Source organism: Mixophyes fleayi, chromosome 1 (genome assembly GCF_038048845.1).
Source record: "Mixophyes fleayi isolate aMixFle1 chromosome 1, aMixFle1.hap1, whole genome shotgun sequence".
NCBI classification, from domain to species: domain Eukaryota; kingdom Metazoa; phylum Chordata; class Amphibia; order Anura; family Limnodynastidae; genus Mixophyes; species Mixophyes fleayi.
This window is the reverse complement of record NC_134402.1, coordinates 232303163-232318416: the sequence shown is the minus strand read 5'-3', so window position 1 is coordinate 232318416 and position 15254 is coordinate 232303163. Positions and strand designations below refer to the sequence as shown.

The 15254-nt window shown below is 37.8% G+C and overlaps 1 protein-coding gene across 3 annotated transcripts in view; it reads left to right on the top strand.

Annotated features, from left to right (window-relative positions):
• The window catches only part of CERS1 (ceramide synthase 1), a 46535-nt gene that overhangs the window by 15051 nt on the left and 16230 nt on the right, over positions 1–15254 (top strand). For 2 of the 3 annotated variants that reach the window (XM_075207439.1, XM_075207446.1), the window contains exons 2-5: positions 2634–2793; positions 5485–5665; positions 8883–9044; positions 9155–9302. In XM_075207439.1, coding sequence (XP_075063540.1) covers positions 2634–2793; positions 5485–5665; positions 8883–9044; positions 9155–9302 — 651 coding nt within the window. Of the gene's footprint in view, positions 1–2633; positions 2794–5484; positions 5666–8882; positions 9045–9154; positions 9303–9536; positions 10390–15254 lie in introns of those variants that run through there. The other variant, XM_075207456.1, reaches the window with a different exon arrangement.

Here is a 15254-nt window from a genome sequence, read left to right as displayed (position 1 = left end):
TTTGGGTGGTGTTATCCTTTAAGCTGCTCTGACATCATTGAGTCTGACCCTATGTACACATCCACTAACCCACATGGAGTTTTCCTACGCTGTAAGTCTGTCTCTCGCACCCTGCTGGTTCAGACAGGGAAGCCCCTCCCTACAAACATGGCACCATGCTGGAAAGAATTACAGAAAGCTTGATCAACATATTTATTTCGCTATAATCACCTCCTTTTTTCAGGTTCATCATTTGCTTATTACTATTTAGCCTTTGATATGCATTAATGTCAAATAGTGGAGTCACTTGCTGTTATAAATGGAGAGTCAATGACAAGAGCCACCCGGGCAGGTCTTAATTGCATTCTGTCATTTGCTGAGGCATTATGTGCTAGTGATATTCCAATTATATAGAAATGTATTAGAATCAGTTTCAATCATTCTGGTCATTAGCTTATAAACAATACTGGTGTTAGCTGTCACCTTGTATCTATAGTGTGCAGTAGAAATGTATGAGGTTTACCTTCCTCTCATCCTTTACCAGTTTACTCTTTCTATTTAGAACAAAATGAATATTTGTTTTGTGAATGAGACGTTGTACTTCCTTTCTCAGGCTCTGAGCATAAATGGATATACTCTCATTTTACAGTAGAGAGATATTAATATCTCTGAACTTATCAAAGCTAATGTAAATTTCCTGTGAATTGTGGGAAGTGATGAAAACCATGGCTTATCGTGTGAACAATATAGAGGCTTCCCCTCCATAAATAGACAGAGAAGTTAGTTATTCTCTAATGAGGTGGTATCTGCAAAGAAAGGGGTTTATTGCCATAAATGCAACAAAAAATAACATATCAATGATATGTATTCTTTCGTGTTAGATCAAGGCAGAAAGACAGTTGTTGTGTCAAGGTGCACTATGGAAAATAAAGATGGTTAACGCTTGATAACTTTTATTTCAGAAGTTAAAATATTATGTTATTGATGTGTCCTGCTAAAGTTATGATGTGGGGTTAAATGTTCTCCACTGATTTCATCACAGTGAGCTGATAGGGGGTTAGTGGACACTGTTGTGTTGTCCCGTTATTATGTCCTTAATCTGTTAACTATGAAATGATTGTGGTCAACTTCTTAGTATAGAGGTGTCATTGCTAGACTAAATAGAACTATTGGCCGTAGCGGCTATTATCACTGAGGTACCAGATAATCATTATCTCGGGCAATCTACAAGGGACCAATAGATTAGCACTGTTACAGGACAGGTACTGATTGCCGTCTTGAAGACACACGAATGCGTTTTTCGCAAAGGTTGGATCCTTTCCTGTTAGAGTAAACAATCTGAGTCAGGAGGTGCTTGTTATGTGTGATATTTCCAAGCATTATTCCAGTTTGAGGAAGTAAACAGATAGATTGTGAGTTGGGAATTTATTATCAGTTAAATCCAGCAGCCGCTTGACATCAGGTACCAAAATGATGAGAGGGCCAAGCAGACAGTTCTCATTGGTCCCAATAAATGCAGTCGGCATGTTAATATATACCAGTGGTTTGCAGTTATTGGTCGTTCAAGTGTTCCGGCTGCTTCTGATCACTCAGGCCCTTAATTACAGAAATTCTGGAGTGCAATTAATGTTTAGAATCACTGGGTTTGTAAACTCAGTATTGTTGCGGCTCAACATGTGGGGTTCATTACTTTCTATACAATGTAGTGCTTGGGATTTTTCTTTTATTATTTCCTATTATTTAATAATGTACTACTTTACCACCAACACATTACTATATTTTTTCAGAAGAAGTTTCAGATTGTTTCAGTCAGACCAAAAAAGCATCTGGAGATATACTTTTTGCATAAAAAATGAAGTTCATATTTGGGTAAAAATAATATTACGTAAAGTTGTAGACATAGTAAAACATGAGTAAGTATGTTTTGTTATATTGCCATTTTTGAAATATGTTAGTGTGATCTACTATGGCCAACAATATAGTAACTAGAAAGCTCATTGTTGAGTGTAAGGCCTTTTCTATTCTGTATGTACCGTGACTGCTAAGTCCCACGTTTGTATCTTCTTGTAGCTGAAGCCTAAATTTAGACTTAGGGCTAGGAACAGTACAGGAAAACTGCTGAGGTATACAAGAGGTATATGATTACTTCTCATTCTAAACATAGAAAGCTAACAGAGCAGAGGAACCCAGAGGCTGTCTGTCTTTTCCGTTTTACACATTATGTTCGTTCGGTCAGACTGTTTTCGGTGGTATTTTTATTTTAAAAACTTTATTGGTAGTATTATTTATATGTTCACTATCCTGTTAATTAAATTTCCCCTTATTTGTCCCCTCCATATCAGTTGGGTAGACAGCTTTGTTCAATTTGTTTGTTACAGTACAGATTACTTCAGTCATTTTAAGGTCTCTGATTCATTGCTTTCAAGAATCACATGTGCCAATTAATTTGTGTAGTGCTCCTCTTGATGTATTTAGAATCTTCTGAAACCTCTTGTGTACAATGATCTTCAAAGCATACAGAGCTCCCTCTATTCCTCACAGGCATGGAACTCACACAGAAAGCTGATTATTATAAACACATACAGTATGTATTCCTTACCCTGACCCTCCACTCATTATAAATACGCTGACAAGGTTTCTGCTTTTGTCTACAGCCATTTAGTAAATGGTGTCGACTGCGGCCAAGAGAATCAGAAAAGGTTCCAGAGAGTGCCTGGAAATTTCTCTTCTACAGCTTATCGTGGTCTTACTGCTCATATCTCCTCTTCTTCACTGAACACAATTTCTTTTATGATCCACCTTCTGCCTTCCATGGTATGTTTAGGGATGCTGTATACATGGATATATGTAGTATTCCTTTTCATTCTGCTCATCTGCAGGGCAGCAAGTGTGTGTGGGGTATTCATATGAGTATGCTAGTTTCGTCATCACGCCCCTAGCCGCTCAGTGTTCATAGACATGGGCGTTGTGTGATGGCGCAATTTGCATCAGCTTGGCATATCCTTGCCCCACTTTCAGGCAGAAAATTGCCATTCTAGGAGAATTGCCTGTTCTCCAAGGGATCCATGAGGGTCTTTTGGACATTCTAAGAGAGTAGGCATGTATTTCTATATGTCCTTATATCAATATTATAATCAGGCTCATATTTTATGTTTAGGAATTAATCTTAAACACCTGCATTTCTTAAAGAAGAAATCTATCCAGAAATAAGATTTCCCTCTCCCAACCCAAAGAGCTGTAGTAGTCTGGTGGCTGGGACTCCTGCCATTTGTGAGAGATACAATTACCGACTCCTACCTAGCAGTCGGTTCTGCCAAAAGAGGCAGCTTTTTTCTTGTATTGAGAGCATTGTGCGGCTGGCTGGCCCATCAGATAAGTGGTCTGGACACAACAGGCGTCAAAGCCTTTTAATTTCAAACCTCACACCTGGAAGGAGATCTGCCCAGCGAGCATGTGTAGGTTAGTGATTATTGGTGATTACCTCTCAATTGATGTGGGTTTGAAACCTCAATATTTCTAGTACTAGTTACTTTCAAATTTTATTTCTGTGTAAACTTTTTCTCAGTGAACTAAATTGCTGCATAAAGGAAGCATATAAAAACTCCTCTATTCCTTTTTACTTGCACTTTCAACACTACTTATGATCATGTCCTATGGTCATATTATGTTGCAAGATATACCAATTGCCTACAGGTCATTTGTATGTTAGGTGAATAAATTCATTTGTCCCTGAAAATTCAAATGTTGCAGATATTCAAAGATTTTCAAAGATATAATGATTGAATGTCAAATTCTACTCTACAGAGCACCTTTCTTTATCCTTTCTCAGGAAACATTGGGGACATTTGTAAAAGTACAATTTTTTTTAATAAAAAGTGGAGTTATCTGAGAATTCCAAATTGGGACTATGGCATTCTCAAATAATACTAATGCTTAGTGCAGTTTTTCTCCACTTTCTTAAATGCCCCCACTGTATCAAATTTGCCACTTGGTAAATGAAGCTGCTAGTGGCAGAACTTTTACTTAAAGCATAATTTTACCATAAATGTATCTCCAATATACCATTCACCCAACTAGCAGAAATCTGGAGTCTCTTTGACAGGGACTAGTACTGTTCAGGGGAACAAGACCCAGCTGGTACTCCAATCTTCCTTTTCCCTTTATTGACAACCAGGAGTGGGAGAGGTTTAAATCGGAGGCTCTGTCCAATCAGCTTCTGTGTTAGATACTAAGAAAGGGCAGTTTAAGTTTAAACTGTGCTTGGTTGTCAACACAGGAACAGGAAGCGTTTACTGCACTGGTGGGATTGAGTTCTCAAGAACTGGAGTCTTCCTTTGAATGGGCCTCCCACAATTCTGTTAATTGGGGGATGGAGGATGTTGGTGAAATTGAATTACCCTCTAAGGAGACCATATTTTACAAACTACTCAAGATTTGCTGTAATGACCATCATTTTAGTCCAAACAAACGCTTCACTACCCACTGCAGCCAGATACAAAATCCAAAATACACCAATTGTGAAACAGTGAATCAAATTAATCTAGTATTTTTATTTGTTAAAAAAAATTAATTAATCTAGTATGGAATAATTTAGCGCTGTTTATCTCTCATATAAACATGTGCAAACTTACCTTGAGAAAGACCATTGGGTCGAAACGCATTGGAGGAGCTGTGTCACGTGGAAAGGATTCCTGTAATTCACCTACATTCATGAATATCTGACTGTGTAAGCTCAATCCAGTTGGTCAGGACCATTAAAGATCATTTTGTTCTGTGAATATGCTTACATGTGTCTGGTAGGAGTACCTGGAATCACTTATATATTTTTATAAGTTTGATTGTTATTATAATAAATCGGTTGATATACTTTTTTATTCTACTGGAATTCCCTTTTTTTCAAATGAATGAATAAAACATCCTTTTAAATCTGGGAAAAGTATGCTGTGAAGGCTAATGTCTAAAGAAACCATTTAGATGCTTATTCTCAAGAAACGTCGCTGTAAGTGCAATACTTAAAGGGCTTGAATTACAGTGGGAGATCTTGTTATTATACAAAGATGCCTTTATTCATATTCACATTGTGAGTGCATTCACAGAAGGGGGGTGAGATCCTCTGAAATTTATGGCACTGTTGAATTTTAAAGCTACTTATTTGATATATTTATTGACAGCACATTGTGCACAGTTTTGATGTTATTACACTATATTTGCTTTATTTTGTACTTTCATTATATGTTTGTATCCTGCATTCATCGATGAAGCAAAATGTGGATTCATTATATCCAAATATAAGTATAATTTATGTTAATCACTTTGAACACATTTTTGCACATGTTTATATGAGAGATAAACAGCGCTAGATTATTCCATACTAGATTAATTTGATTCATAAATTTAGTCTGTCCAGTCTTGTAATTTACATTGTTTTCCTGCTGTACAGCACAAATATGTGTACTGGAATTACTTTGCCTTATATCATGTTGTTATTTATTTGGTGGAGTTTAGGTTGGAAGTCAGGAGTTGAAGTTCCCAGGAATATTGCCCTTGTGTATCTCATTCAAGGCAGTTTTTATGCACACTCTACATATGCCACTTTGTATATGGATGTATGGAGAAAAGACTCTTTTGTAATGATCCTGCACCATGTGGTCACTTTCTCTCTTATTACTTTCTCCTATGCTTTCCGGTGAGTCAAACGTTCTAAAGAGACACACACAGAGTCACACACACAAACACACACATAAAATAGTAACAAACTCAATCATATAATCCTATTAATATGTACTGTATATATCACTATATATACAATAATGACTGACATTACATTGCATGTACGAGGTCTTGTAAACTTATCATTTAAACACTTGTTTGAAAAAGTATATGATTAAAATGTTAAAGGTAAGATGTATACATTTTTGTAAGTACCATACAACTTCAGTCCTTAATGAAAGCTTACATATTTATCTAGTTTATTAACTGCTGATGTATTTTTGGTGCTTGTACTTACTGCATTAACTTAACCAAGGTGTGTATAATGTAATGTAAACTCCCCCATTCCCCGTCTATGAGGTTCCAGAGGAGAGGGACCACATTGTTGTCTGCTCAATATATTAATTGTTCACCTTTGGCCTCGAAGTCAATCTGAGCTGCACTACTCTCAGACTTACACTATGTCACAGATCCCAGTGCAATGCAGGTGAAGGGAGCCCTGTAAATGTGTGGTTTACTCATAATCTCTAGTTGCCAGCATATTGGGCACGCTACATTGTGGACCTTTACCCAGGGGAAGGATAATAAAAACATTTTTTGCAGGGGTTATGTACACAACATACAAACAATGCAAAAATATCACATATCCTCTACTGAAATATCAATTTTGCACAAAATTAAATATAATTTACCTTTGCACCATATGTCAGGCGGCAAAAAAATATTTATTAGAATTCCTCAATGAGTCGCAAAAAAAATATGGTGCAGCACCACAATCTTATTATCCTTTATCTTCGGACGTGGCACTGCAGTTTTAAATACTTGTACACATAACATCATTTTGTTTTTGTAAATGTCAGGATTCGCCTTACCCTCAATTGCAACTAAATTGTTCATCATCCACGGCAAATATTTTCCTTTTCAGAAGACATAATTTTTCTAAAAGCCATGTACAATGGTGTAAAGCAGACCCTTTGGAATGACCCATTCTACTTGCCACAAATCCTCTGCTCCTAAACTTACTTGGCCTGATTCATTAAGGATCTTAACTTAAGAAACTTCTTATTTCAGTCTCCAGGACAAAACCATGTTACAATGCAAGGGGTGCAAATTAGTATCCTGTTTTGCACATAAGTTAAATACTGACTGTTTTTTCATGTAGCACACAAATATCAACTTTTAATTTCAGTGTACAAATAAGCTATCAAGTATTTGTGTGCTACATGAAAAAACAGTCAGTATTTAACTTATGTGCAAAACAGAATGCTAATTTGCACCCCTTGCATTGTAACATGGTTTTGTCCTGGAGACTGAAATAAGAAGTTTCTTAAGTTAAGATCCTTAATGATTCAGACCCACTTTGCAGTAACCTGACCTGAGTTAATTAATTGATATGGATGTTGATTTTTAAATATCATTTAAATAATTCATCCCTTGCTTCTGAAATAGGAAAGTAAATGACATTTTTTGTAAGCAGAGCATTTTGTACTGGGTGAATCATTTTGTAAAACCCAACACCACAGTAGATGTATGATTTCACAGCAGACAAATGGCTTCAGTGTTCATTTGCTCTGTTTTCTCTTGTTGTAAATCTCCCCTGAGACAAGATGCTTTCCACCAGCAGCATAATGCTAAGAGGAGAATCAGATCAACAGACTAAACAATCAATTTTTTAATGAACTAAGGGGCACATTTATAAATATTCGTCAAAAATGAAAAATAGTTATCAATCCTTATCGCATGGATAAGGATTGAACTATTGAACTATTTTCTTAAATTTATTAAAAAATCTCCACAGGAGCAGCAGTCACAAAAAACTGCTGTTCCTGTGAAGTTAAAAACTTACCTTTCCACTGCCTCTTCATTCCCGAAGCTGCTGTGCGGTTCACAGAAGCCTTCTGCGCATGCTTCCTCTAAAAACTTCTCTGCACTTCAGTGATGCAGAGAGCGGAGTGTGACAGGGAGGGATCATGTGATCCCTCCACACATGCGCTGTCCAGCTCTGCTGTTCGGAGCAGATTTGAACAGTGCTGAAAAATAGCAGAAACGGTAATGTACGTCAGCCAGAGCTGGCGTACATTACCGTATGTGTAAAAGGATTTTCATTCATTCGTAAATTGCGGTACATAGCATAGACATCTATGGGGACTGCTATGTATCGCGAAGAAAAGTGCAAAGCAGTAGATATCTATATCTGCTGCGATGCACTGTTAATAGATTAGAGAAATACTTTAATTGGGGTCTATTCCCCGAAAACGGCTGTTTTCAGGGAATTTACATGAAAATGATGTTTAATAAATAGGCCCCTATATATCACTGTTTAATTATATTTATTCTAAACAATCTATGGGATCAATTTATAGAATACTTATTCTAACCCTCTCACCCCTGTGTCTCTCTGTCTGTCTACCCCTCCCCTTAGATTGTACGCTCCCTTGAGCAGGGCCATCTCTCCTCCTGTTTCCTGCACCTTTAACTCTGCTCTCCAGCTACCTTTCCCCCCACCCCTCTGGGGGTCTCCCCGTCATCCGCGCCCTTCCTCTTGGGCTCCGGCGCCTGCTGGTCTTCCCTCCCCCCTCTCTCTAGCTGTGCTTTGAGCTTACTGAGTTACTGTGCTTATTGTTTACTGTACCTTGTATTGTACTTGTTTGTCCCTGTACGGCGCTACGGACACTGAGTGGCGCCTTATAAATAAAAATTAATAATAATAATAATATTAACCAAGTTTCCGGGCTCTCAGGTCCACTATGCATGTGCATGTGGGCACAACTACAAAACCTGCCCAGCAAAGCGATGAGTTAAATCTTATCACTTCAGGCCAGTATCATGATATTCAGCTGTCTCTGTGATATTTTTTTCATAAATTTTGTCCAGGATTTTTTAATGCCGCAATATGAACTAACCATGGGGCTGTTAATAAATAGGCCCCACTTTATCTCCCACTGTACTAACATGCACTCAAATAATGGAAATGCTGTGTTTAGACCAATTAATTTAGTCCAGGTTAATTCAGTCAATAATTATGTAGAATACTGAACCAAAGTAATTTCTCCCTGGTAAAATGGGCCATGTTGGAATATCTTTGAGATACACATTAAAAATAATAATTTCAAAACTGTTTGAATTTATTATGTAAATTTGCAGAAATATTCAAATAGTAAGATCCAATATCCTGTTATATGTGTCCCTTCTAGATACCACAACATTGGAATTCTTGTACTTTTCCTTCATGACATTAACGACATTCTATTAGAATTCACCAAACTGAATATCTACTTCAAAACGCGAGGTGGCGTTTATCACAAAGTTAATAGCATCATTACAGATTTTGGATCAGTACTGTTTAGCATGAGCTGGTAAGTAAATACGTAGTCCTATAATCTGCTATATGTTGAGACTTGTTAAATGATTGTCCTATAATTGTGTGTACATACTTCTAGAACGTGTCACATTCCTGTCCCCACAGGTTCTGGTTCCGTCTCTACTGGTTTCCTGTAAAAGTCCTCTATGTCACATGTTGTTCCAGCCTCCAGTCTAATCCAAACATCCCGTTTTATTTTTTCTTCAATGTTCTGCTTTTTACATTGACCCTTATGAATATTTATTGGTTTTTGGTGAGTATATATGTTAATGAAATAGTAACATAACCTATGTTCAAGTACATTTGTCATTTCAATCCAAAACTATATTAATTAAGCATCTGTGATCCTTTGTTAACAAAAAATTAAAAAAAGTTTTACAATTCCTTCCTTATCTCTCCAAAAAGCTGCAGTGCTGGGAGCCATGTATTTTTCTTTAATTGCTAAATTGAATCTGTCTTCTCCCGTTCTTTTGCACTGATATTACAGAGGGACCACCAGCAACTGAGATAGATGGGGTAAGGATGTAAGAAGACAATGATGTCAGACAGAAGCAGGTTAAATCTACCTCTTTGTGAGAGCTGCATTCGTCCTTATACAGTTATAAGTGGTAACATTGTGATTTACATCAGTTTATACTACTAGTCATATGATTGTGGGCTGCAGCGATGTTTTGTTACATATGTTAGAGAACAAAAGTGAAAACAAAATGATATGATAATGGCCGCTGGGCCATTTTTCCACAAGATGCACCCCAGGACAATGACCGAGGTTGGGAAAGACCGTGCAATGTTAGTTGCTTATTCTATTCTTCCCCTAGATTGTACGCTCCTTCGAGCAGGGCCTCCTCTCCTCCTGTTCTCCACCACCTTAACTCTGCTCTCCAGCTCCTTGTCTCTTCCGTGAGGTCCTTCTGCCCTTCTACCCCTCTCTCTACCCCGCTGGGATCTCTCACCTCTCATCTAGCTGTACTTTGAGCTTCCGGGTTACTGTGCTTTTTTGTTAACTGTACCGTGCTGCCTCACCCTGTATCGTGTTTCTGTCTGTCCCTGTACGGTGCTACGGATACCTAGTGGCGCCCTATAAATAAAAATTAATAATAATAATAATTCTATTAGGCATTCTACTATTTACATTCTACTGGCATATTTAATCTTGCTGGTATAATATTACTGGCAGATTACACATTGCTGGGCACTATAAACTGCTATATCACATCTTACTGTGTAAACGGTATCTCGCTAGGCATTATTACAAATTATTTCTTTTATTTTTTAAACTCTTTATTTTGAAAGGACACGTAGTAAATACATGCGGTACAATGAATAAGAGAAAAAACATATATATTTTGTTAGAAACATTTTTTGAGCAAACAATAACATACAATCACAATTTTGGGAGGAAGGGTGGAGGGGGATCACATAAGGGGGGAGGAAGGGGAGATTAGTACATAATATCATCATCATCATTTATTTATATAGCGCCAACATATTCCGTAACCCTTTACAATTGGGGACAAACATAGTAAACTAATAAACAAACTGGGTAAAACAGACAAAGAGGTGAGAAGGCCCTGCTCGCAAGCTTACAATCTATTGGAATAGGCATTGGATACATTTAGGAGAGGTAGTATACTCAGTAGGCTATTTTGGGATTCAAGAGAAGAGTGGCGCGCAGTCAAGAGGAGGCTGGAGGGCGCCTAAATGTGTATTGCAAATTATTTTGCCTGCCAGTATTGCTGGTTATATAATTATAATAGACATTACATTTTGCTGGGCATTGTTACGGGCAATGTTATATCTTGCTGGGCATATTCCCATAATGCACTACAAATGTAGGTGCATTTGCCCAGTAGCAATGTGTCTTGGGAAATTGTATTGATATGCTGGCAGCTGTGATGATTTAGTGCAATTTATGATGTCACCCTCAACGATAAATGACATAACTTGAGCAGCTAATCTACTTTTGGCTTTATACAAAACAACACAGTAATTATCCTAGAACCAATTGAGGATTGCAATTAAATCAGATATTCTTTTAATGCCACTGTACCATGGGGGTAGGATACCATGGGCCACTTAATTGCACTACTCAGAAATTACCAGGCCTCTGCTGACATTATACACAGTTTTACCTCTTATACCTGCAGTTCACACAGTATTGACCCTCTTATGCCAGCAGCAACAAAGGCTGACACCTTTATTCCTCAGTATATATCAGGGATTGGCAATCTGATACACTTCAGGGGACACATGTAACATTCAAAAGAGCCGCACATTACCCTTAATCTCAATAATAAATTAAAACGATACATTTAATCAAAGAAAAAAACACCTATCTGTAATAACATATCAGTTGGCATGTTATACAAGTGTTACAAGCTGTAACTAGCAGATCTGACAATAAAGCAGGAAGGAGCTGGGGGCTGCATGTGAAGGCACAGAGGGCTGCTTGCAGCTCTTGAGCCGCCTTTTGACCATCACTGGTATACATAATAATACTATCCCCTGGGATCAAGTTGGGGTTGTAAGAAAGGTCATTAAAATTTGCTCGTTTAAACTGTAAAATAGACCAATATGTGTAGTGAAAAGGAAGGAATTACAGTTATAAGGATTAACCCATAATAAAACATGTAGTGAATAAAGCATAATCATAATGGACTGCATTGTAAATACTATATATCAAATGAATCTGTTCAGTAAGCTAGGGTGTAATGCAAATGACTTCAAAGTAAAACCTGATCTCACAGGGTTAATGATCTAACCCAAGGTGTAAAATGTGAAACATGTGTTTATTCTGTGGCTCTGCAGACCCAATGACTTCAAGATATCATTGTTACCTTTAGGGGAAGCTGAGCAGCTTCAAAGGCCCCCTGTGGCGAGCTATTTCCTGGTATAGGAGTGTTTTTTGCATATGAAGAGACTTTAAGGAACTGACCACATGATGGCTTGCTATATTTTCTATAGGAAAATATAATTCCATTTCCAAAATAACACTTACAGTCAGTATAATTAGTAATCAAACACATGTTCATAAATAGGATGAGGAAGGGCATACCATACGTTGAATAACGCTGTCTGTCACTCAGGGAATGAGAATGAGAAGGAATGAGTATCCGCTCAACTAATACACTTGACCTGTCTCTGGTATCTGTAGATTGGTAAATTTGTATTGAATCTATTAATAATAAAATTGGATCTGTGCAACAATCCCCAGAAAAGATATGTTAAATTTTAACATTGGGGCTTAAACAGGGAAGATGTAAACTGTGATTGTAAAACTGTGTCACAGGCCTCTCCTGAGGACCAATCATCGTAGGAGGGGAAAGTTGACAAATTGTCTTTAAAAGATCAGACCACTTACAAGATATTGTCAGACTTTTGGGAAATCAATGAAACATTGATGAGCTGTCCATCTTCCAAGCCAATTTTCCTTGGTGCAGATTATACAAATCGTATGTAGGTTTATACCATGAAACTTTGTCCATTTTATTTTTATCTGTTTTGCTGTATATTTTATTATATTTTATTTGTTTTTTTATGTAAGCATTGTATATTTTGTATATTAAATCTAAAATGTAACAAGTGCTCTCCTTATTGCTCTAAATAAATTCACTGCCTGTTTAGAAGAGGTTGATTGATTGGCTGTGTGAACCTATTAAATACCAGCGTGTGAAGTGTTAACTCTTTTTGCTATTAGAGCACAATTCGGTAAATAAGTCATAGGCGTTTTACGGGCCTTATATGTAGATGGTGGCAGATGAGAGGGGTGGAAGTGTGTGCCTGTGTTGAAGAAGGGACCAGTTAGATCTGTGATCTAAGAGATAGGTGAGCGCAAGATTGAGATTGGTATCCTGGGTGTTCCCTTACAGTAAATTTCCAAGTCACAAGTGCGCAGAGTGGGATTTATGAGAGGTAAATGTCATTAGGAGCGGTTTCCTGACAAATTAGAGGTGATATATTGTTTGACTGGTTGATTATTTGATAAGTTATCAGATCAGGAAGCCGGCAGAGGCGGGTCTCCCTGATAATATATATTTGATATTTAAACACCAATTTGGCTTTTTGTGCCATTAGGGCAAACCAATATACTATTTACAAAATACAAAAATGTATATGCAATTGTAAAAGGAACTTGTTAGGACTGATTGTATTTGAGACAATACTGTGATTCATGGTGACATGTTTTTTTTTCTGTGCTCATCCTACATTAACAATGCCTGTTCTGTGATTAGACTGCACACACTAAATGTTGAATTTATTACGTGGGCAGACAAGCCTTAGAGTAGTGTGTAGGATGTCTAAACTGCATTGTGAATTTGTTCAGTCTAAACTCTTGTGCATTGCCAAGCGTTTTCATTTTTAGGTTTTGTTTTTAGTTTAGGAATTCATGCATATTCATTCATAACTCCCCAATATTTCAGAAGGTCAAATACTGGCACTAGATGAATGTTAGTTGATGCACCCCTTTAATGCTAAAAATGGATGACTATATATTTAAAATATGGAAAGACATTTAATGTCTATTACAACACTGTAACTTATTTTCACTATTTTATATGAAAACCTGGAGATTTAGTAGTAATGGCAGACCTAAATGTCAATTATTAAAGATAGTTTGTCCTTTTCGTGGACTGGCAAAATAAAAAACACAGAGCAATCACTAATTCACATACTGCCACGCTCTGAGGAGTTTATATTACGGCTACACTACACTTCTGCATTTGCAATACTCACTCATAATAAGGAAAACATACTTTTATATGATAGGTTGATGTACAGATCACAACTGTTATGTATATACAAGTTAACCCGTGCATGATACTCATGCATTCTAGTCAAATCAAGCTACTTAAGGTCTTAAAAAGGTTCTTGTCATGCATTTGGACCTAGCCCAGGCCTCCTCAGGGGAAGAGCGTTAGTTCCCGACGCAAGCGCCCTTTTTAATGTGTGTTCATGAGGTAAAATTACCTCACGAAAATGAGTTTGACCCCTCAACTCGTAAATTTAGCCTTTACTACCCCTCCCATGGGGGGAAGGGGGGATGATGGAAGTTAACTGACTTGCGCTCGGCCAATAACCGTCGCCTCTCCTCCACCCTGGTCACCTCTTCCCACTCCAGAATCCAGGACTTCTCCCGTGCAGCTCCCCTTCACTGGAACAACCTCCCTCGCTCCATCCGTCTCTCTCCCAATCTAAGCTCCTTCAAACGAGCACTTAAAACTCACCTCTTCCTTAAAGCCTACCATCCTTCCACCTAACCCATATTCCCCTCTCTCCTCCCAGTCCCTTCTCCCTCCCATATGCATCAACTGACTCCCTTTGTGCCTGAGTCTTGTTCACCCTCCCTTAGGATGTAAGCTCACTTGAGCAGGGCCCTCTTCCCTCCTGTATCCATACCTGTTCTTCTGCTCCGTCCTTACTGCATTAGCCTGCCTGGAGCCTCTGAAGTTTGGTATTTATTGTTTATTGTTCAGTAATGTCTTACCCTGTATAGTCTACTGTTTTGTACAGTGTACGGCGCTGCGGAACCCTTGTGGCGATATATTCAAAAGTTGATCGTGCAGAATAATAGAAGTCATGTGCGTACCAGATATATAAAATCAAACCGCTTATCTGTATAGTAGCTCCTTAGAAATCCCGGAGTATGATCTGCAACCAATTCTCCTTAACGATGGATAAAATGTATGTTCTAAAACAACCGCGACACCAAACTTATCCGCTCATCATAAAAGGAAATATATAAAAAGCCATATGGTGTAGTATTTTTCATATAAACATTTTATTCAAGTATAGCATTTAGAGTACAAACTCACAATATATATGCTTTAAATAGGCTTATCTGTAAGTGACTGGTCTGCAGTCTCATCCCCTTGTATAGTAGAAGTCCCTCAGCAGGCTCCACACAGAAGCTCAGTGCAGGATATTCTAATGGTATGTGTCTCAGGGTGTAGCAGTATAGCCAGTGATCTTCCAGATGTGGTGTAGGGGCTCAACGCGTTTCGTTCATTCAAAGAACTTCATCAGGAGTAATACTGTCTGTATGTATTACCCAGTATTGTCTTATGAATGTTTGTTCCCAATTGTAAAGCGCTACGGAATCTGCTGGCGCTATATAAATTATTATTATTTTTATTATCCTTTATTTGTTTGGCGCCACAAGGGTTCCGCAGCGCCGTACACTGTACAAAACAGTAGACTATACAGG